General features: G+C 45.0%; 1 protein-coding gene across 1 annotated transcript in view; it reads left to right on the forward strand.

Annotated features, from left to right (window-relative positions):
- ITK (IL2 inducible T cell kinase) overlaps positions 1-22,743 on the forward strand; it is a 98,617-nt gene that overhangs the window by 13,312 nt on the left and 62,562 nt on the right. The window contains 1 exon segment of the mRNA XM_068273101.1: positions 12,925-13,056. Coding sequence (XP_068129202.1) covers positions 12,925-13,056 — 132 coding nt within the window.

Below are 22,743 nucleotides of genomic sequence, written 5' to 3' on the forward strand. Positions count from 1 at the left end.
AACAAGCTGCATGCTTGTTTCAGGGTGTGATGCAGCTTGTTTTCAGGCCAGCAATTTCAGGCCAGCAATTTCAGGCCAGCAATTTCAGGCCAGCTTCAGTTGGTATAGTGGATAGTGTGCTTGTCCACCATACAGTGAGACCCAGGTTCGAATCCCAGCCAATGTGAGTTGGCTTTTATGCTACAAATCCTTAAAGGGAACCTAAACGGAGAAGGATATGGATTTTTCCTTTTAAAATAATACCAGTTGCCTGAATCGCCTGCTGATCCTGTGTCTCTAATACTTTTAGCCACAGCCCCTGAACAAGCATGCAGATCAGGTGCTCTGACTGAAGTCAGACTGGATTAGCTGCATGCTTGTTTCAGGGTGTGATTCAGCCACTATTGCAGTCACAAAGATCAGCTGGACTGCCAGGCAACTGGTATTGTTTACAGGAAACAGCCATATCACTCTCAGTTAAGGTTCCTTTAAAGGAGAACTGTAGTGAAAGGTATATGGAGGCTACCATATTGATTTCCTTTTAAGCAATACCAGTTACCTGGCTATCCTGCAGATCCTCTGCCTCCAATACTTTTAGCCCTAGACCCTGAACAAGCATGCAGCAGATCTGGTGTTTGACATTTTTGTAAGATCTGACAAGATTAGCTGCATGCTTGTTTCTGGTGGGATTCACACGACAGTGGCTGGATAGTGTACTGGTTAAGGGTTCTGCCTTTGACATGGAGACCAGGGTTCGAATCCTGGCTAGGTCAAGTACCTATTCAGTAAGGAGTTCAAAGCAAGACTCCCTAACACTGCAGGGTGGCCTCTTGAGTGCGTCCCTGTGGCTGCAGCTCTTGAGCGCTTTGAGTCTGACAGGAGAAAAGCGCTATACAAATGTTTGGATTATAATTATTATTATTACTGCAGCCAAATAGATCAGCAGGGCTGCCAGGCAACTGGTATAGCTTAAAAGGAAATCAATATGGCAGCCTCCATATACCTCTCACTACAGTTCTCCTTTAAGCAACCTAATGGTTCTATTGCATTGAGCATTAATGGTACATTTTACGGTAGCTTCACTTACTACTGTAGTGGTACAGTGCTTAGGGTGATGCACTGACGTGTCCACCATGCAGTGTGATCTGGGTTCGATTCCCAGCTATGGTATGATATATACTGGCTTTTAAAAAAGTATAATTCCCTGCCAGAAGACACCCTCCTCCCGGAGGGAGGAGGGAATAGGTTGAAGGGTTGAAGGGTTGGTGGGAGGAGGGAGGTGGGAGGAGGGAGGAGGGAGGCCAATTAAAATCTCACTAGCAGAGAGTGTAGCAGCTGTCCCATAACTAATTAGTGTAGGCAGACAACTGAGTCAAATGGTATAAAGGACCTAGCTTGAAGGGAGGGTGGGCGGGTCCTCAAGCAGTGTGTTTGACCATAACATGTCTGCTGACAGTGAAATGGAGGGTAAAAATTTTGTTTTTTTGATGCGAACTGGGCGAAGCGAACTTCCGCAAACGTTCGCCTGCGGGAGGCGAACGCGAACCACCGAAGTTCGCCAGGAACCGTTCGCCGGCGAACCGTTCGGCCCCAACTCTACTCCTGGGAAGGTTCATCACTGTTCCATGTTTTTTGCCATTTGTGGATAATGGCTCTCACTGTGGTTCGCTGGAGTCCCAAAGCTTTAGAAATGGCTTTATAACCTTAACCAGACTGATAGATCTCAATTACAGTACTTTTGTTTTCATTTGTTCCTGAATGTCTTTGGATCTTGGCATGGTGTCTAGCTTTTGAGGTGCTTTTGGTCTACTTCTCTGTGTCAGATAGCTCCTATTTAAGTGATTTCTTGATTGAAACCGGTGTGGCAGTAATCAGGCCTGGGGGTGACTACAGAAATTGAACTCAGGTGTGATAAAACCACAGTTAAGTTATTTTTTAACAAGGGGGGCAATCACTTTTTCACACAGGGCCATGTAGATTTGGAGTTTTTTTTTCTCACTAAATAATAAAAACCATCATTTAAAACTGCATTTTGTGTTCAATTATGTTATCTTTGACTAATAGTTAAAGGTTTTTGATGAGCAGAAACATTTAAGTGTGACAAACATGCAAAAGAATAAGAAATCAGGAAGGGGGCAAATAGTTTTTCACACCACTGTTATATACAACAGTACATCGTAATCAGTGGTGTTGCAACAGGGAATACAGAGCTTGCGACTGCACTGGGGTGCCTGGGCCAGAGGGGCCCATCAACGGTCACCTTCAACTGCTGCATTAGTTCATCGCTCATGCTATGCTAGTAATGATCTATGTGCTTTCCTCCCCTTTCTCCTCCCCTTCTTACAGCTCCCTGACTCTGCTGCTGTCCCCTCCCCTGCTTACGCCTCTTTGACACTGCAGCTGTCCCCTTCCCTCCTTACACCTCTCTGACTCTGCTGCTGTCCCCCTCCCCTGCTTACGCTTCTCTGACACTGCGGCTGCCCCCTCCCCTGCTTACACCTCTCTGGCACTGCTGCTGTCCCCTCCCCTGCTTACACCTCTCTGGCACTGCCACTCTCCCTTCCCCTGCTTACACCTGTCTGGTATGGCAGCTAGCCCCTCCCTTGCTTACATCTCTCTGATACTGTCGCTGTCCCCTCCCCTGCTTACACCTCTCTGACACTGTGGTTGTCCTCTCCCCTGCTTACACCTCTCTGGCACTGCCACTCTCCCTTCCCCTGCTTACACCTGTCTGGTATGGCAGCTAGCCCCTTCCCTGCTTACACCTCTCTGATACTGTCCTTGTCCCCTCCCCTGCTTACACCTCTCTGACACTGTGGTTGTCCAATACCCTGCTTACACCTCTCTGGCACTGCCACTCTCCCTTCCCCTGCTTACACCTGTCTGGTATGGCAGCTAGCCCCTTCCCTGCTTACACCTCTCTGATACTGTCCTTGTCCCCTCCCCTGCTTACACCTCTCTGACACTGTGGTTGTCCACTACCCTGCTTACACCTCTCTGCACTGCCACTGTCCTTTCCCCTTCTTAAAGGACAACCGAGGTGACGTGACATGATGCGATAGACATGGGTAGCATGGTGGCGTAGTAGTTAGCACTGTCACCTTGCAGCGCTGGGGTCCTCGGTTCGAATCCCAGCCTGGTCAACATCTGCAAGGAATTTGTACGTTCTCCCCGTGTCTGCGTGGGTTTCCTCCGGGTACTCCGGTTTCCTCCCATATGCCAAAAACATACACATAAGTTAATTGGCTTCCCCCTAAAAAAAAAAATTGACCCTAGACTACAATACATACACTACACAATACATACATACATACATACATACATAGACATAGGATTCTGGTAGGGATTAGATTGTGAGCTCCTTTGAGGGACAGTTGGTGACTAGACTATATACTACTGTATGTACAGCGCTGTGGAAGATGTCGGCACTATATAAATACTAAATAATAGTAATGATAATGGGTATGTATAATGCCAAGCACACAAATATCTATGTTGTGCTCCTTTGTTTCTTTCTCTGCCTGAAAGAGTTAAAAATTAGGTAACGGCAAGTGACAGTTTCTGTCCCGCTCAGGACCAGGTCGGACTGGGTCAGACTACAGCGTAACCCTCATTGAAAAGTAATTACAGCCATAAAATACTTTCCTGTCAGTAAATGGCTTCTGAGAGCAGGAAAGTGATAAAAAGTGTCAATAAATCATAGATTTGAGCTCTGGCACACTTCAGTGAAGGGGTCATTAAGCAGAGACAATTAAACAGTAATAACTTAAAAACTAGATTTAAATATAAAATAAAACTGTAGGATATCTACAAAAATCATTTTTAGGAGAAGGAGGATAGATACAATTGTTTAACTCATCACTTTATTTTCACAGCAGATGTCTTTTAAACCTCTCTGGCTTGGCAGCAATCCCCTCCCCTGCTTACACCTCTTTGACACTGTAGCTGTCTCCTCCCCTGCTAACACCTCTCTGACACTGCAGCTGTCCCCTCCCTTGCTTACACCTCTCTTACACTGCAGCTGTCTGATCCCCTGCTTACACCTCTCTGGCACTGTGGCTGTCCTCTCCCCTGCTTACACCTCTCTGACACTGAAGCTGTCCCCTCCCCTGCTTACACCTCTCTGGCACTGCAGCGGTCCCCTCCCCTGCTTACACCTCTCTGACCCTGCAGCTCTCCTCTCCTCTGCTTACACCTCTCTGACACTGCAGCTGTCACCTCCCCTGCTTACACCTCTCTGACACTGTAGCTGTCCCCTCCCCTGCTTACACCTCTCTGACACTGTGGCTGTCCCCTCTGCTTACACCTCTCTGACACTGCAGCTGTCCCCTCCCGTTTACACCTCTCTGACACTGGAGCTGTCTGATCCCTGCTTACACCTCCGTGACACTGCGGCTGTCCACTCCCCTGCTTACACCTGACACTGTGGGTGTGAAGCTCTCTCTGATATCACTGGTCTCTAGTGAATGGATAGGCTGCATTCTCAGTGATGTCACTGGTCTCTAGTGAATGGATAGGCTGCATTCTCAGTGATGGCACTGGTCTCTAGTGAATGGATAGGCTGCATCCTGAGTGATGTAACTGGTTTCTAGTTAATTGATAGGCTGCATTATCAGTGATGTCACTGGTCTCTAGTGAATGGATAGGCTGCATTTTCAGTGATGTCACTGGTCTCTAGTGAATGGATAGGCTGCATTTTCAGTGATGTCACTGGTCTCTAGTGAATGGATAGGCAGCACTCTCAGTGATGTCACTGGTCTCTAGTGAATGGATAGGCTGCACTCTCAGTGATGTCACTGGTCTCTAGTGAATGGATAGGCTGCATTCTCAGTTATGTCACTGGTCTTTAGTGAATGGATAGGCTGCATTCTCAGTGATGTCACTGGTCTCTAGTGAATAGATAGGCTGCATTCTCAGTGATGTCACTGGTCTCTAGTGAATGGATAGGCTGCATTCTCAGTGATGGCACTGGTCTCTAGTGATGTAACTGGTTTCTAGTGAATGGATAGGCAGCACTCTCAGTGATGTAACTGGTTTCTAGTGAATGGATAGGCTGCACTCTCAGTGATATCACTGGTCTCTAGTAAATGGATAGGCTGCATTCTCAGTGATGGCACTGGTCTCTAGTGAATGGACAGGCTGCATTCTCAGTGATGTCACTGGTCTCTAGTGAATGGATAGGCTGCATTCTCAGTGATGTCACTGGTCTCTAGTGAATGGATAGGCTGCATTTTCAGTGATGTCACTGGTCTCTAGTGAATGGATAGGCTGCATTTTCAGTGATGTCACTGGTCTCTAGTGAATGGATAGGCTGCATTTTCAGTGATGTCACTGGTCTCTAGTGAATGGATAGGCAGCACTCTCAGTGATGTCACTGGTCTCTAGTGAATGGATAGGCTGCATTTTCAGTGATGTCACTGGTCTCTAGTGAATGAATAGGCTGCATTTTCAGTGATGTCACTGGTCTCTAGTGAATGGATAGGCTGCATTCTCAGTAATGTCACTGGTCTCCAGTGAATAGATAGGCTGCATTTTTTAGTGATGTCACTGGTCTCTAGTGAATGGATTGGCTGCAGTCTCAGTGATGTCACTGGTCTCTAGTGAATGGATAGGCTGCATTCTCAGTGATGTCACCGGTCTCTAGTGAATGGATAGGCTGCACTCTCAGTGATGGCACTGGCCTCTGGTGAGTGGATAGGCTGCATTCTCAGTGATGGCACTGGCCTCTAGTGAATGGACAGGCTGCATTCTCAGTGTTGTTACTGGTCTCTAGTGAAGGGATAGGCTGCATTTTCAGTGTCATTACTGGCCTCTAGTGAGTGGATAGGCTCAGGGCCAGTTTAAGCAACAATGGGGCCCCAGGGCAAAATAAACCTGGGGGGCCCCCCAACATATACCCCGGAACAAAAATCGGCATTAGGGGACCTTTTTTGCAGCTGGTATAGTCAGGGTGTGAAGTCCCAATCGGTCAGAGCTCCACATTCTGGCTATCCCAGCCTGCATGGGGGACAAGGGGTTAAAAAGTTTCAGGAGGGGGGACCCCACATAATTTTTTTTTTTTTTAATTCCCACACTCTAAACATAAAAAAAAATTGGGAAAATAGGAAAAAATGCCAGGGATCTTCATACAGCCATATTGCGGCTGTATAGCGATCCCTGGCCAAAGCGCTGCGGCTGCGTTTAGACCCCCTGGAAACCCCGTCAGGAAATTTACTGCGCTTTCGTTTGATGCATGTAAAATTACACTACCGTTAGGTTTGCTACTAAAGGTGACATTTACCGCATTTAAAACTATACTTTTTTCCTTCTAAACTTTAAAATCGATTTTCTCAAAAACTATAAGCTCTTTTTGAAAAATAGTTTTTTCCTCTTATTCCTAATGATCTCCTTAACATATCCTGCAAATTTAGGGTTTCTAGCATTTAAGGTGGATTTGCTATTAACCATTAAAGTCGACAGGTTTTTAAATGTGTTTTGTTTTTTTCCTTTGAAACTTTAAAATCGATTTTCTCAAAAACTATAAGGCCGATTTGCAAAATTTTTTTTCCTCTTGTAGCCACTGGGGGCCCCTACAAGCTCTGGGGCCCTGGGGCAGCTGCCTCCTTTGCCTTAATGGTAGCGCCGGCCCTGGATAGGCTGCATCCTCAGTGATGTCACTGGTATCTAGTGAATGGATAGGCAGCACTCTCAGTGATGTCACTGCTCTCTAGTGACCAGTGGCTAAGCTGAATTGTGAGCTATAGTGCTGCTAGGACTAAGGAACTGAAAGCCGTGCACTGACAGGTCCTCCTAAGCTTCCTTTCCCAGTTACTGTATGAGTAATCTGGCCAAGTCATCTATGGCTAAACGCTCAGACACCATCTAACCACATTTCTAAACCATTCTCTTCTGAATAATCTGAAATGGTGAGAAACTGCGGCATATCTCATCTCCAGGAAGTTGAAAGTCAACACCGTATATCGTATGTAGAAAGATGGTTAACTGAGCATTAAATATCACACTTCATAAGGGTACACTAACTTCATTAAGTATGATGCTGATTGGCTGAAATGTGAGCATGTGTGCACCACATAAGTGTGGCAGTGTAAGAATGCAGAGGAAGCCCAGGGATCGCTGTTATATGAACCAAGTCCATGCTGCATCTGGTCTCCTCCTAAGATAGAGCTTGTTCTAAGTAAGTATAAAAATATAACCCCCCACCCCCCGCACTTACTCTGCACAAGATGGAGGGGGAAGTAGTGGAGCAGTCGGCCAATACAATGTAAAAAGTATTGTTGCAAGTGTACAGCAAAGGTATAGTTGGCACTGCAGCGCGTCTACACTATGTGTAAGCAAGGAGCTGGCAGGACCCACTTGGCTTCACCCTCTATGGTTTGACTGCATGCTCTCATCTTAGCAGTGGATGATTCTGTAGGCAAGGAGGAGAGAGAGGGAGAGATTGGCACTGCAGGAGTCCATTTATTCAAAGTGAGGTACAACACATATAAAACACATCATAGTGGAGTTAGTGAAACGTACCAGTGGTGGAAGCGATGTGGGTAGCGGTGGGTGCTGGGCACTGATAGCCTTACGGACGTTTCGCGCGGATATGCGCTTCTACGGAGGCTCTGATGAGCTTCTACGGAGCCTCCGTAGAATCGCATATCTGCCCGAAACGGCCGTAAAGGGTATCAGTGCCCAGAACCCACCGCTACCCACATCGCTTCCAGCACTGATACGTTTCACTAATTCCATTATGATGTGTTTCATATGTGTTGTACCTCACTTTGAATAAATGGACTCCTGCAGTGCCGATCTCTCCCTCTCTCTCCTCCTTGACCGTAAAAAGTATTGTCCATGACTCAAGGGGATTGGGCGGAGCGTCTGGGCACCCAGGCCACTAGTGTTACGCCCCTGTTGATACAGCTTGCAAAATGCATTGCAGGTCTGAGTTGGGCACCATTATAGCTGCAGTGCTATAGTCCACGGCCCACACACAGGTTATTCGGGGCTTCTGCAATTGCCAGACCCTAAATTACTTCTACCTTCGAGTAGAGTTGGGCGAACAGTTCGGCTGTGTTAGCCGAACTACACGGCTGCCCAACCTGTCATTTTGATGTGGCTCTTACTACTTCCGGGTCGCAATGACCCGGAGTAGTACGTCTGCGCTGGCCCGGCGGAGCGCGTCCTAGATCGCGCTCCCGTTGCCGGGCACTCTCTGCGCATGTGTGTGACGTCATGAGTGATCAAAATGACAGGTTGGGCAGCCGTGCAGTTCGGCTAACACAGCCGAACTGTTCGCCCAACTCTACCTTCGAGTTGTAACGACTTGGATGGGGAATAACACTGCCGGTGATTTCAGCGGCAGCCGGGTGAGCCGTCATTCGGCTTACCCTGCGCCCAACTCGCCGGCGGCGTTTAAATACGTATGCCGGAAAATGGCAGCTGCTATGTTTGATTGGTCTATTTCCAGGATGCATACATTTGCTTAAAATTAGCATAAACTTTGCATCAGGTCATAATTACTACGCAGGGGACTAAAAGAGACTGAAAAGCCCTCCTACTAAAAAGCCAATGCTCAGTGTAGTTTGGCTTCTTAAAACCGAAGGTATTTGCAATCATTCAGCTTTAAGTGAACATCTGTGGTTATCCACAATGCACCGCTGCTGAATATGCAAATTATCGCTATGCCCCTGAAGCCTGGCTTGCATCTAGAACCGCTGGTGTCTAGGAAGCCTATAGCTTATACATTTTACAGAGCCACACCAACCCCACATGTAGACAGGATGTTGACTTTTGGTCCTCACTCGTGCAAACGCTTTTTTAATGGTTATTTTTAAAGTTTAATGGCCGTCAACCTTAGTGGTTAAAGTGAATGGGTACTGTTTTAAAAACAAAAAAGTCAGATACTCACCAATGGAGAGGGAAGGCTCGGTCCTAATGAGCCTTCCCTCTCCTCTCCGGGTGCCCGGTGGATCCTCCGTTCAAATCCCCCGCCGCAGGGACTTCGGAAGTCTTCAGGAGCACTCGGGCTCCCGAAGATGGGCCGCTCCATACTACGCACGCGCGAGTGCGTCATAGACCCACGCAAGTGCGTCATAGAGGGCGCTCGCGCATGCGTAGTATGGAGCGGCCTGTCTTCGGGAGCCCAAGTGCTCTCGAAGACTTCCAAAACCTCCCTTCGCCGGCTGAAGTGGCAGTATTTGACCAAACTGGTCGAATACTGCTATGGGGGATCCTGCGCATGACCGCTCATTAGGACCGAGCCTTCCCTCTCCTTAGGTGAGTATCTGACTTTTTTATTTTTGAAACAGTACCCATTCACTTTAATAACAAAGCCCCTGTACATGCTAGATACATCAAATTTGCAGGTTATGTTAAAGGGACTCCGAGCTCAAAATAAAAACGAAATCGGTTCTCACCTGGGGCTTTCTGCAGCCCAGTGTAGGCCGGGAGGTCCCACAGCGTCCATCTGGCTCTTCACCCAGGGCCTGGTCAGAAATGGCTCCCCAGCAGCTCCCGGCGACACTGGGCCCGAGTGTCGTCACGGTGGCCGGCGTGACAGTACTGCGCATGCGCAATTTAATCTTGCATGTGCCGTACTGTCACGCGGGCCGCCGTTATGACGCGAGGCGGCCGGCGTGGTGACGACAGACGTGGCATTTCAGGAAGAAGGAGCCCGACACTCGAGCCGCCGGGGAGCCATTTCTGGCCAGGCCCTGGGTGAAGAGCCAGATGGACGCCGTGGGACCTCCCGACCTACACTGGGCTGCAGAAAGCCCTAGGTGAGTACCGATTTCGTTTTTATTTTGAGCTCGAAGTCCCTTTAAGGAGGACAATTGGAACAAGCGGAAACATTTTTTCAAAAAGACCTTGTAGTTCATGGGGGCATCTGGGAGTCCTCTTTAAGAAGGGGACTCTCAGATGCCAGCCCCTTCCCCAGGAGAAATGAGTATAGGGGTACATAGTACCCCTTACCCATTTCCACAAAGGGTTAAATTAAATAAAAACAATACTACAAAAAAAAAGGATTTTAATATTCTGAATTAAGCATCAATACTTACAGTATATTCTGGCATATAAGACTTTTAACCCTTAAAAATCATTTGAAAAGTCAGGGGTCGTCTTGTACGCCGGGTATCATTGATGCCGGGTGATATGCCCTATCCTGGTATCAACAGGCGCACATCTGTGAGATCTGAGAGGCAGAGAAGGAGGTAAATAGGATACAAGGGTGGGGCCAGAAGGGTGAAAAGAGGCGTGTTTTATGGGCACAGCGCAATCTATTCTTCCATACCGCTCTGATAAATAGGTGGACAAGGAGAGCTTACCTATGCACTTAGGAAGAGGGAGAGGTGACCAATCCAACCAGTCAATCGCCTATATACTGTTATATACTGGGTACCACATACAGTAAAGCACCAGTATTTGTTCATACATAGAACCAGTATATGATGTTTTTCTTTTTTTATTTGGTGTGCATTGGAAGAGGGGTAGTCTTATACAGCGAGTATATCCCAAACTCTATCTTTTAACTGGAAAAGTTGGGGGTCATCTTATAGGCCCATTCGTCTTATACGCCGGAATATACGGTACCTTTAAAAAAAAAATGTTCCCATGCCAATATCCTCAGAAATGTCCCACGCCAATATCCTCTATTAACTTGATTGAAGATCTCCGCACACCCACCCCCACACGCGCCGCTCCCCTGTGGCGTTCTCAGCTAACCTAAGTATAGCTAGAGCATAAGCATCTTTAAATTTCCCTCCAAGGCTTGCATTGGTCTATTAACAGACCAATGGGAATCTAGAAGATGCCTGCAGGGCTCCCACTCTCCTCCCAGCTCGCCGCACCTATTGCACCCACCCATGCTGGCACCCTGGAGCAATCATTGCATCCTGATACTTATTTTTCCCCTTGTTCTCACTTTCCTCCTTAAAGAGAACCCGAGGTGGGTTTGAAGAATATTATTTGCATACAGAGGCTGGATCTGCCTATACAGCCCAGCCTCTGTTGCTATCCCAAACCCCCCTAAGGTCCCCCTGCACTCTGCAATCCCTCATAAATCACAGCCACGCTGCTGACAAACAGCTTGTCAGAGCTGGCTGTGTTTTTCTCTATAGTGTCAGTCTGCTGCTCTCCCCGCCTCCTGCAGAACTCCAGTCCCCGCCTGCATCCCTTCCCTCCCTGCTGATTGGAGGGAAGGGACGGGGGCAGAGACCGGAGCTATGCAGGAGGCGGGGGAGCAGCTGAGACTGACACTACAGATGTAAACACAGCCTCACAGCATGGCTGTGATTTATGAGGGATTGCAGAGTGCAGGGGGACCTTAGTGGGGTTTGGGATAGCAACAGAGGCTGGGCTGTATAGGCAGATCCAGCCTCTGTATGCAGATAACATTCTTTAAACACACCTCGGGTTCTCTTTAACCACTCTGCTGCGACCGCCTACTAGTGCCAATTGGCAGCTGCAGAGTGGCTCCCCCATGTCCGCCTAACGCCGATCGGCGTCAAGTCCTGGGGGCGGAGATTAGCGGGGATCCCCGCTGAGTTATGGAGCTCTGCAAACAGCCTGCCAGCCACGATCGGATCTGGCAGGCTGTAATTAAAAAAAACGACTGCAATTACTTGTGCAGCGCTGCAATCTAGTGCAGCGCTGTACAGGGGACAGCTCTGTCACTGAGCTGTCCCCAGGAGAGGCTCACAATATGATCCCTCTCATCGGCTGATGCCTATAAATTAAAAAGAAAACAGACAATTTAATAAAAAAAAATAATAGTAAAAGAAATTCAAAAAATTGCAGCAGCAAATGCCACCAACAGAAAGCTCTGTTGGTGGCAAGCAAACGGGACTAGATTCCTTTGCGTGCTAAGTTGTATGGCCGTGCAGCGAACTGTTAAAGCTGCAGAGTGCTGAATTGTAAAAAATGGCCTGGTGGTCAGGCATGCTCAAATAATGAATTCGGATGAAATCCTGCTAATTACATCACCTGTGCGGGTGGGCGAGGGGGGGGTTGATCTTACCCATCAGGCGTCTTCTTTGCTCCTACCCTCGGCGCCTCCCACGATGTGGTCCAATCCGCCGTCACGTGATTACAAACACTTTCTCCTTCCGGGTTGAAGGAGGAAGTGCAGTCACGTGACGGCGGATTGGGACACATCGTGGGAGGCGCCGAGGGTAGGAGCAAAGAAGACGCCTGATGGGTAAGATTAACCCCCCTCGCCCACCCGCACAGGTGATGTAATTATTATTATTATTATTTAGTATTTATATAGCGCCGACATCTTCCGCAGCGCTGTACAAAAGTATATTCTCTTGTCACTAACTGTCCTTCTGAGGGGCCCACAATCTAATCCCTGCCATAGTCATATGTCTATGTGTGTATTGTGTATGTATTGTAGTCTAGGGCCAATTTTAGGGGGAAGCCAATTAACTTATCTGTATGTTTTTGGGATGTGAGAGGAAACCGGAGTGCCCGGAGGAAACCCACGCAGACACGGGGAGAACATACAAACTCTTTGAAGATGTTGACCTGGCTGGGATTTGAACTGGAGACCCAGCGTTGCAAGGCGAGAGCGCTAACCACTAGGCCACCGTGCTGCCCTAGCAGGATGAATTCGTTATTTGAGCATGACTACTGGTGGTCACTAGGGGATTGTAAGCCTGTGGTCCTCAAGCGATTAACATACACTGAAAATGTGATGTTTCTAGCATGTTCCCGGGGGCTTTTCCATTGACTTTAATTTAAAAAATGTAAACACAAACTTGTGACAAAAAAAAGCTCACATTAAATGCGAGCGGCGAACAGCCCAAGTTTGCCGGGAACTGTCCGCCGGTGAACTGTTTGGGCCATCCCTATTTACATAGCTGTCTGTCAAATTCTGCCTCTTCTTGAGCCTCACTGTCTTGCGTCTGCCAGTCACCCCTAATGTGATACTAAATTCATAATTTTTCTCTACATGTGTAGTGTCCAAGAACAATCACTGTATGATCCCCAAATACCATACCAACTTCTGGGTGGAGGGTCGGTGGAGATGTTGCGGTCAGACGGAGAAGATGGCGGCGGGGTGCACAGTGTACGATCCAAGCATGAGTGGTGGTGAGTATGACTATATATCTCTATGCCCCCATCCTGGGAGGAAAGTGAGAACAGAAACTGTTCAGCTGCACTCCACGTTATCTAGAAACTAACATACCTCACACGTCCTTCTTGTTTAAGGACTGTGAAGTGAGAGGGTTATGTAGGCTGCCATATTTATTTCATGCAATACCAGTTGCCTGGCTGTCCTGCTGATCCTCTGCCTCTAAAGTCTAATACTTTTAGCCATAGACCCTGAACAAGCTTGCAGATCAGGTGTTTGATAAATATATGATATAATGAATTGGTTGTGTAGTACAGATAAGTACTAGAACATTAGTAGCAAAGAAAATATTCTGATATTTTTATTTTCAGTTATATAGTTTTTGTTTATAACATTGCATCATTCTCTAATATTTGCAGTTTACGCATTACTCAGCATTCTAAATGATTTCACAGAGCAGGCTAGTGAACTTTTTAACCCTTCTCTGGAGAGAGAAAGAAAATACATTGACAGACAGTTGAGATAACAAGCTTCAGAAGACAGAGCTCTCTGCAACTTTGAAGGCCATGGAGCTCAGTGGCTCTTTTGCATATGGAGTTTCTTAACTCTTCCTGTACTGGAAACAATATTAGACTTATGTCTCTGCTCCTAATGTTTTATTTCTTAGCTGTACTACACATACAAATCATAATATCATAATTTTTTTTTCGCTTCAGTGTCTCTTTAAGTGTGACTGGATTTTGCTACATGCTTGTTTCAGGGCTGTAATTCAGACACTAGTGATGCAGACAAGATCAACAGGACCAGGCAACTGGTATTGTTTATAAGTAAATAAATATAGCAGCCTCCATACCCCTATCACTTTTAGTTCATACAGGGAACATGATTTTCATTTTTTTACAATAAAGATTTTTTTCTGAAACAAGACTTAGTGCAACCATTTAGCTTTTTGTTTTTGTGTTGATTTTTGTTCTCAGTAAGTGTTCCCATATCTTGTAATTTAAAGGGCAACCGAGGTGACATGTGACATGATGAGATAGATATGTGTATGTACAGTGCCTAGTACACAAATAACTATGCTGTGTTCCTTTTTTTCTTTCTCTGCCTGAAAGTGTTAAACATCAGGAATACAAGTGGCAGTTTCTGTCTGGGTTGGGACCGGGTCGGACTATAGCATAACCCTCACTTATAAGTAATTACAGCCATGAAACACTTTCCTGTCAGTAAAGGACTTCTAAGAACAGGAAAGAGATAAAAAGGTTTAGTAGTTTCAAGATTTTCGCTGTGGAATATTTCAATGAAGGTGTCATTGAGCAGAGACAATGAAACTGTAAAAACTAGGTGTGTGTGTGTGTGTGTCGTGCGTGCGTGCGTGCGTGTCGCGATCACTCGAAAACGGCTTGACCGATTTGAACGAAACTTGGTACACAGATCCCTTACTACCTGGGATGATAGGTTCTGGGGGTCTCGCGGCCCCCCTGCACACCTGGGCGGAGCTACAAACAGCAAATCAGATTTCACCCATTCAAGTCAATGGAAAAAATGTAAAAGGCTGCCATTCTCACAGTAATCAAGCCAGAGTCCCCACACTTGGCACAGGTGGTCACTTGGTGACCGAGGTTACAAATCCAGGAAAAGTGGGCGGAGCATAAAACAGCCAATCAAATTTCAGCCGTTCATTTTAAATGGGAAAATGTAAACTGCAGCCATTCTTAGAATGTTAATCGCAGGGTTCTCAAACTTGCCACAGTTGGTCACTGGGTGAATGCGATTAAGATTCAAGAAAATGGGTGGAGCTTACAACAGCCAATCAAAATTAGCTTATTGATTTTCAAGGGGAATATTTAAACTGCTGCCATTCTTACACTGTTAATGGCAGAGGCTTCAAACTTGCTACAGTCGGTCATTGGGTGACTGGGGTCCAAATTCACTAAAGGGGTGGGGCCACATACAGCCAATCAGATTTCCTTGGTGGATAAACTGCTTCCAATCACACATTTTTGATGCCAGGAACCTGAAAGCTCACAAATGTGGTCATTGAGTGACTGTGTGTCAAGGTCACAAAAAGTAGGCGGAGCCAAAAACACTGGGAAAATATAAACTGCAGCCATTCTTACATCGTTAATGGCAGGGTTCTCAAACTTTGCACAGTTGGTCATTGGGTAACTTAGATTAAGATTTTGGAAGGTGGGTGGAGCCTACAACAGCCAATAAAAATTCACCTTTCAATTTTCAAAGGGAATGTCTAAGCTGCTTCCATTCTCTTAGGGCCTGTACACACTGCTGCTCTTGCGCTGCGCTTTTCAAATCGCATTCGCTTTTTAATCGCAAGGTCTTTTGAAAAATAATGAAAATCGTGGAGACCTGTACACACTGGTGCGATGCGCTTTTCCTATTCTCATGAAGGCTTGCGATTTAAAAATCACATGCGATTTTAAAAGCGCAGCAGTGTGTACAGGCCCTTATACTGTTAAAGGCAGATGCATCAAACCTGGTACAGTCAGTCACTGGGTGACTAGGGCCCAAACTCAGAAAGGTGGCGGAGCCACAAACAGCCAATAAGATTAGTTTATTTTTCAATGGGAATATACAAAGTATTGATACCAATGACCCCAAAGCTGATAAACTTGATAATTGAGTGACTGTATGTCAAGGTTAGAAAAAGTGGGCGGTGCCAACAACTAAATTTTTAACATGGCAGGGTTCCCAATCTTTACACAATTGGCCACTGGGAGACTGGGATGAATATTCAGAAATGTGGGTGGAGCCTAAAACAGCCAATCAAAATTTACCTATTGATTTTCAAGGGGACTATTCACATTGCTACTATTCTTACACTGTTGATGGCAGAGGCCTCAAACCTGATACAGTCAGTCATTCGGTGACTGGGGTCCAAATTCACTAAAGGGGTAGAGCCACAAACAGCCAATCAGATTTGTTAGATTGATTTCAGCCATTCTGTTATTGGCAGGGTTCTCAAACGTGACACAGTTGGCCACTGGGTGACGGGGACTAATATTCAGGAAAGTGGGTGGAGCCTACAGCAGCCAATCAAAATTCACCTTGTCTGTGCGTGTGTCTGTGCGTGTGTCTGTGCGCGTGTCTGTGTGCGTGTGTGTGTGTGTGGTGTCCAGCATAGGGCAGTGTGTAGATAAATGTTGAGCTGTGGGGTGCACAGATTTGCTTCCGTGGTTGCTGAGGGGGGGCGCGTCTTGTACGCGGGAGGATGTAGTACTTTTCTTCATCTTTGGTCTGTTTCTCTTCTCCCCTTCTTTATTTAATTTTATGAAATAATTAAATTTGATTGGCAAATTCTGATTAGCAAATATGATGAGACTTTATGCCCAACACCAAGAGCGTGGTGATGAAGCCTATCAATATGGTTGGGCCTTCATAAACTGTGGCTAGGCTCTGAGCTAATCAAGAAAAAAAAAAAAATTCACCTTTTGATTTTCAAGGGGAATATTGCAACTGCAGCCATTTTTACACTGTTAATGGCAGAGGCCTCAAACCTGCTACAGTCGGTCGTTAAGTGCCTGGGGTTCAAATTCAGTAAAGGGGCGGAGCCAAAAACAGCCAGATTTCTTTGCTGGATAAACTGCTTCCATTACCACAATTTTGATGCCAGGAACCCAAAAGCTCACAAACTTGGTCATTGAGTAGTGACTGTGTGTCCAGGTTACAAAAAGTGGGTGGAGTTAAAACAGATGTTTCTGGGAAATTGTAAACTGCAGCCCTTCTTCACTGTTAATGGAAGGGTTCTCAAACTTAGCATAGCTGCTTACTGGGTGACTGGGATTAATGTTCAGAAAAGTGGGTGGAACCTAAAAATGCCAATCAAAAATCACATGTCGCTTTTCAAGGAGAATATTACAATTGCTGCCATTCTTGCACTGTTAATGGCACAAGCCTCAAACCTGGTGCATTTGGTCATTGGGTCACTGGGGATCAAATTCAGAAAAGGGGACAGAGCCACAAACAGTGAATCAGATTTGTTTCATTTCATGGGAAAATACAAATTATTGATGCCAAGGACCCCAAAGCTCACAAACTTGGTCATTGAGTAGTGACTTTGTGTCCAGGTTACAAAAAGTGGGCGGAGCCAAAAACAAATTTCACTGGGAAAGTGTAAACTGCAGCCCTTCTTACACTGTTTATGGCAGGGTTCCCAAATTTTGCCCAGATGGTCACTGAGTGACTGAGATTAATATTCAGGGAAGTGGGTGGAGCCTATAATAGCCAATCAAAATTCACCTGTTGATTTTCAAGTGGATAATTTCAATTGCTGCCATTTTTCCACTGTTAATAGCAGATGCCTCAAACCTGCTACAGTTGGTCATTGGGTGACTGGGGTTCAAATGCTGGAGAGGGGGTGAAGCCACAAACAGCCAATCTGATTTCTTTAATTTCTATTGGAATATACAAATTATTGATGCCAAGGACCCCAAAGCTCACAAACTTGGTAATTGAGTGTTTGTCCGTTAGGGTTAGAAAGTGGGCGGAGCTAACACCAGCCAAATACATACACGGGCAATGCCGGGTCATCAATGGGTGGAGACAAATAGAAATTTCACTGGGAAAATGTAAACTGCAGCCATTCTTACACTGTTAATGGCAGGGTTTTTAAACTTTGCACAGTTGGTCACTGGGTGACTGGAATTAATATTCAGAAAAGTGGGTGGAGCCTACAAAAGTGTATCAAACTTCACCTATTGCTTTTCAATGGGAATATTTAATTGCTGCCATTTTTGCACTGTTAATGGCACAAGCCTCAAACCTGGTACAGTTGGTTATTGGGTGACTGGGGTTCAAATTCAGAAAAGGGTGTGTAGCCACAAACAGCCAATCAGATTTTTTCATTTCAATGCAAATCATTGATACCAAAGACCGCAAAGCTCACAAACTTGGTCAGTGAGTAATAGTGTGTTAGGGCTAGAAAAATTATGCAGAGTCAACACCAGCCAAATACATACCCGGGCAACGCCGGGCAATCAGCTAGTATAAAATAAAACTGTGAGATATCTAAAAAAACAAAAAAAAAACCTCATGGCTGGCTGCATCCATGCTTCAGTTTGCATTCAGATTTTTAGATTAGGGATTAGTGCATAATTTGCATATTATTTGTATTCAAGGTGTGTATTTTAGCCCCTGGGGGGATCTGCACACCTCTGTTAGTTTCATTTCATTCGCAGCCTAGGAACGCTGTCCATTGTTTGATGTCCCAAGATTTGTTGTTACGCTGTTAGAACAACTCCACCATAAAAATATACCTGGCACCACTAAAGAATTGGAAAAAATATATATACCTGGCATCACGACTCCGAATGCACAAATCCATAGCTCCCAACCATCCCTTTTTTAGAGGGACAGTCCTTCTTTGGGAATCAGATCTCCCTGTCCCTCTTTCTTCCCATGTGTCCCTCCTTGAAGACTGATGAACAGATCTGTATAAATACGTATGTATTTTCTAATTTAAAAAAATGTGTTGAATTGACTCTAAACTTTATTCCCATCATTTAAATTGATATACCGGTATTTATTATCTTTAATTGTTCAAATAAAGGCAAACTAATGTTGATAAAGAGGACCAGTGTGGTTTTAATGATAAAACTACATCTTTTGCTTCTGAATGCTAACCAGTGACTAGGGGTGTGTCAGGGGCGTGGTTGGAGGTGTGGTAGGGGGCATGTCTTAAAGTGTCTATCTTTCTTATCTCAAAAAAACTGAAAGGTATGCAAAACTCACTCTACAAACCTCAGCCAAGCTTTATAGGAACCATGGGATCTTTTTTGTCGCGCAATCTTGTCTCAGGTTGCAGTGAATGGCTGGCTCCGCCCACGCATGCTTGCTATTGATGGTTAACTCTGTATTCTTTTCATGAGTGCTGACACACTTTTTCCTGTTGTGATCTGCAGACATGAGGAGCTGCCGCATTGTTGTGTGACGCGGATATCAGTGCTGTTTTTAGAAGGGTCAGTGGTGTGTCTCTCACATTGACTGTTCTGTGTAGGTGAGAAAGGCTAGCAGGGAGGAAGCAAGACTTAAAAAAAAGAGCTGCATTAATGTGGTCAACTTGAACCTGTAGTGCAAATAACTCAAGGAATAAAATTGCTTATTTTTTACAATATTCATTTACAGATTATTTAGTCAGTGTTTGCCCATTGTAAAATCTTTCCTCTCCCTGATTTACATTCTGACATTTACCACTGGTGGTGACATCTTTAGTTCTGCCAGTTGATCTGTATGGAATGTTCGTTACTGAGAGTTCTATACTGCTTGCTTGGCAGTTGGGAAAAAAGCCGTTATTTCCCACAATGCAACAAGGTTCACAGACAGGAAAATGTCAGGACCATGGTCATGGCATTACACTCTGGGAGGGGTTTCACCACAATGTCAGCCATACAGAACCCCTGATGATATATTTGAGAAAAGGTAAAGATTTCTCGTGGGAAAGGGGGTATCAGCTACTGATTGGGATGAATTTCAATCCTTGTTTAACCACTTCAGCCTAACTGGACGAAAATTTCCCTCCCCCCCCGTGCGCGCCCCCACTGCTGGCCGTTAGCCCAGCGATCAATGAAAGGGATTATACATCCCTTACACTGATCGGACCCCCCCCCCCGGAGAAAAGCCGACAGCGTCTCTTCAGACGCTGCGGCTTTTCTGAGCTCTGGTCTTCTTTCTTCTTCCTGGGAGCGAGATCGATCGCTCCCAGGACTTTTTGACTGTGGCGATCTTGTGGCCAAATAGCAAACTACACCAAAAACACACTTTGTATTAAATAAATACATTTTTAAACATGTAAAATCCCCTGTTTACCTCCCACACCAAAAAATACCCACATACAAGTTTTAATAAAAAAAAATTTTTTTACAATAATAATAAAAAAAAACCATAAATAGTTACCTAAGGGTCTGAACTTTTTAAATATTCATGTCAAAGGAGTATATCAAAATGATTTATTAAATTATGGGCTTCTTAATAGTGATGGACGCAAATTGAATAAATGCACCTTTATTTCCAAATTAAATATCGGCGCCATACATTGTGATAGGGACATAATTTAAATGGTGTAATAAGCGGGACAAATTGGTAAATAAAGTACATAGGTTTTAATTATGGTAGCATGTATTGATTTCAAACTATAATTGCCAAAAGCTGAGGTATAATGATTTTTTTCCATTTCTTTCTTAATATTCCTGTTAAAATGGATTTACAATAAATTAATTCTCAGCAAAATGTATCACCCACAGAAAGCCTAATTGGTGGCGGAAAAAAACAAGATATAGATCATTTCATTGTGATGAGTAGTGCTAAAGTTATTGGCAAATGAATGGGAGGTGAAAGTTGCTCAGATGTAAAAAAAAATCTCAACCCTGTAGGCTGAAGTGGTTAAAGTTCCTCTTTAACCACTTCAGGTTCCGGAGTTTCTACCCCTTAAAGTGAACCTCCAGACTAAAAATCTACTCCGCAGCACTGAAAAGGCTTGGTGTTTCTTTAACAGTTTCACAGCATCAGAACTTATCTTAACTTTTCTTACCCAAGCCTCATTTTTAGCTGCACAGAAGGAAACTGCCCGGGCATTTTTTCCCTGATGCTGTGCAAAGCATGATGGGATTTCTGATGTTGTTATTCTCGTTCGGCTGTTTTGATGCATTTTTTTTTTTTTATTTTGAATTTGAGATTTGAAGCCTAGCGCGCACAGATGGGAGGGGTGATCAGAACACAGGACAGTTTGAACTGTGTCTCATGCTCCCTGTCGCCTCCTTTCCACCAAAAAGATGGCTGCCCCCATGAAAAAGATGGCTGCCCCCATTAAATCACAAACATTTGCCTATTCTTTTAAAACAGGGAGGGTAAGAAATTATATTACCTATATATTTTAATTAACATAACTAATGTAACTTAATGACAGTATGTTTGTTTAGGATGAAGTTGCCCTTTAAGGTTCCTGACAATTTTGGCATTTTAGCTGTGCCGCTTTTGATACAGTAATAACTTATTACCTATGCCATCACAGTGATACATATATTGTTTTTTCAGGACATTCTAGGCTTTCTTGAGGTAATATATTTTTTCAGTTATTAGTTAATTTCAGGGGCAATTTATTGAGAAAAATTAAGCATAAATGCAAAAATTACACATTTTTTTCACGTTTCCCTCTTCCTAACTTTTACATGACAAAGGCCACTGGTTTGAAACACCTCAGAATACATTATTTGGCTCGTACCAGTTAAAATGATACCATATATGCCATATTTAATCTTTATTTGGGCATGTAGCGTACCATTATCGCCAATCTGTGCGTCTGTAGCGATTGCCTGCGATCGCTAGGGCACACAGTTTGGGGACCCCAGTGTCGTATAGATGCATTGCTATGCAACAACATTTCATTGCATCTGTACATCGCTGGGCCCCCTGAGTTGTCGCCCTAGTAATCACATAAGATCGGCAGCCATTACAGGTGTCAATGAATCTTAAGGCCAAATATAGGTGACACAAGGGGTTGATGAGTATGATAGGGGTTAAAAGTTGACACAAAAAAAACACTTAATTTTTTTTAATTTCACACTATCACTTAAATTTTTTTTTATTGTAACTTTATGTGAATGTCTGCTTCTAGTAGCAATCATTCACAATGGGATTAGAGCAGCGGGTGTGCACGTGTGTATGCGTGGGAGCGAGCGTGCATAATCGCGCCGGCTTTTAGTGCTGGACGTAAGTCTTCCATCCAGAAACTAACAGTGTAACTAATTTGGACGTAAGACTTACATCCAAAAACATAAAGTGGTTAATGTATTTTTTACCAAACTCCAAATGAGAATGTATAGCTCTTATTTAATAGAATTTTCTCCTGAATTATCCGAATGGCAGTTAAACGAGCAGCGCAGCCACTTGAGGCAACAAGGCCTAAGGCTTGATTCCCACTTGTGTAGAAAACATATCGTATATACTCGCATATAAGCCGACCTGCCTATAAGCCGAGGTACCCACTTTTCCCCCAGAAACCAGGGAAAAGTGATTGACTCACATATAAGCCCCCTCCCCAGTATAGCCCCCTCCACAGTAGCCAGATATGCCCCCAGTACAAGTCAGCCCCCCTCTCTATAGCCAGATGTGCGCCAAGGATGACACAGCTGTGTCTCAAGACACCACTAGATGGGGTCATACATATGAGACAGCGAATGCCACACAGGATGAATCCCCAATCACTGCACCACAGACACGTTGCTCGCGCGTTCCACTCCACAAGCCAGGGGACACAGGTAGTCTTAAGCAGCACACTCTGCACACCATGTTGCAGGGAATAGGGGCATGGGCACAGCAGGGCACAAGCTGGCAAGAGCAGGATCACTAGTACACGATCCTTATGCTCCTCTACCAGTAACAAAACCTGCTCCACCATCCATTCTGCTCAACTGACTCGCATATAAGCCGAGGGGGGAACTTTTCATTCCACATTTTTTTGTGCTGAAAAATTAGACTTATATGCGAGTATATACAGTACTCATTCAACCCAGGTAGTGGATCCTATTGTTAAAAAAAGGGGCCGCCTACACTTGTGAAAAACAAACAAACATCTGTTTGCCGTTGTGACAAATGGAGCAGAGTCCCGACCTGCTTCGTTTTTCTGGACAAGCAGGTGCTATAGCTACCTATGGAGCTAGCCCATCCACCCTGGACGCGATTGTGACATCTCACAA

Source organism: Hyperolius riggenbachi, chromosome 3 (assembly GCF_040937935.1).
Source record: "Hyperolius riggenbachi isolate aHypRig1 chromosome 3, aHypRig1.pri, whole genome shotgun sequence".
In the NCBI taxonomy this organism is placed as follows: Eukaryota; Metazoa; Chordata; class Amphibia; order Anura; family Hyperoliidae; genus Hyperolius; species Hyperolius riggenbachi.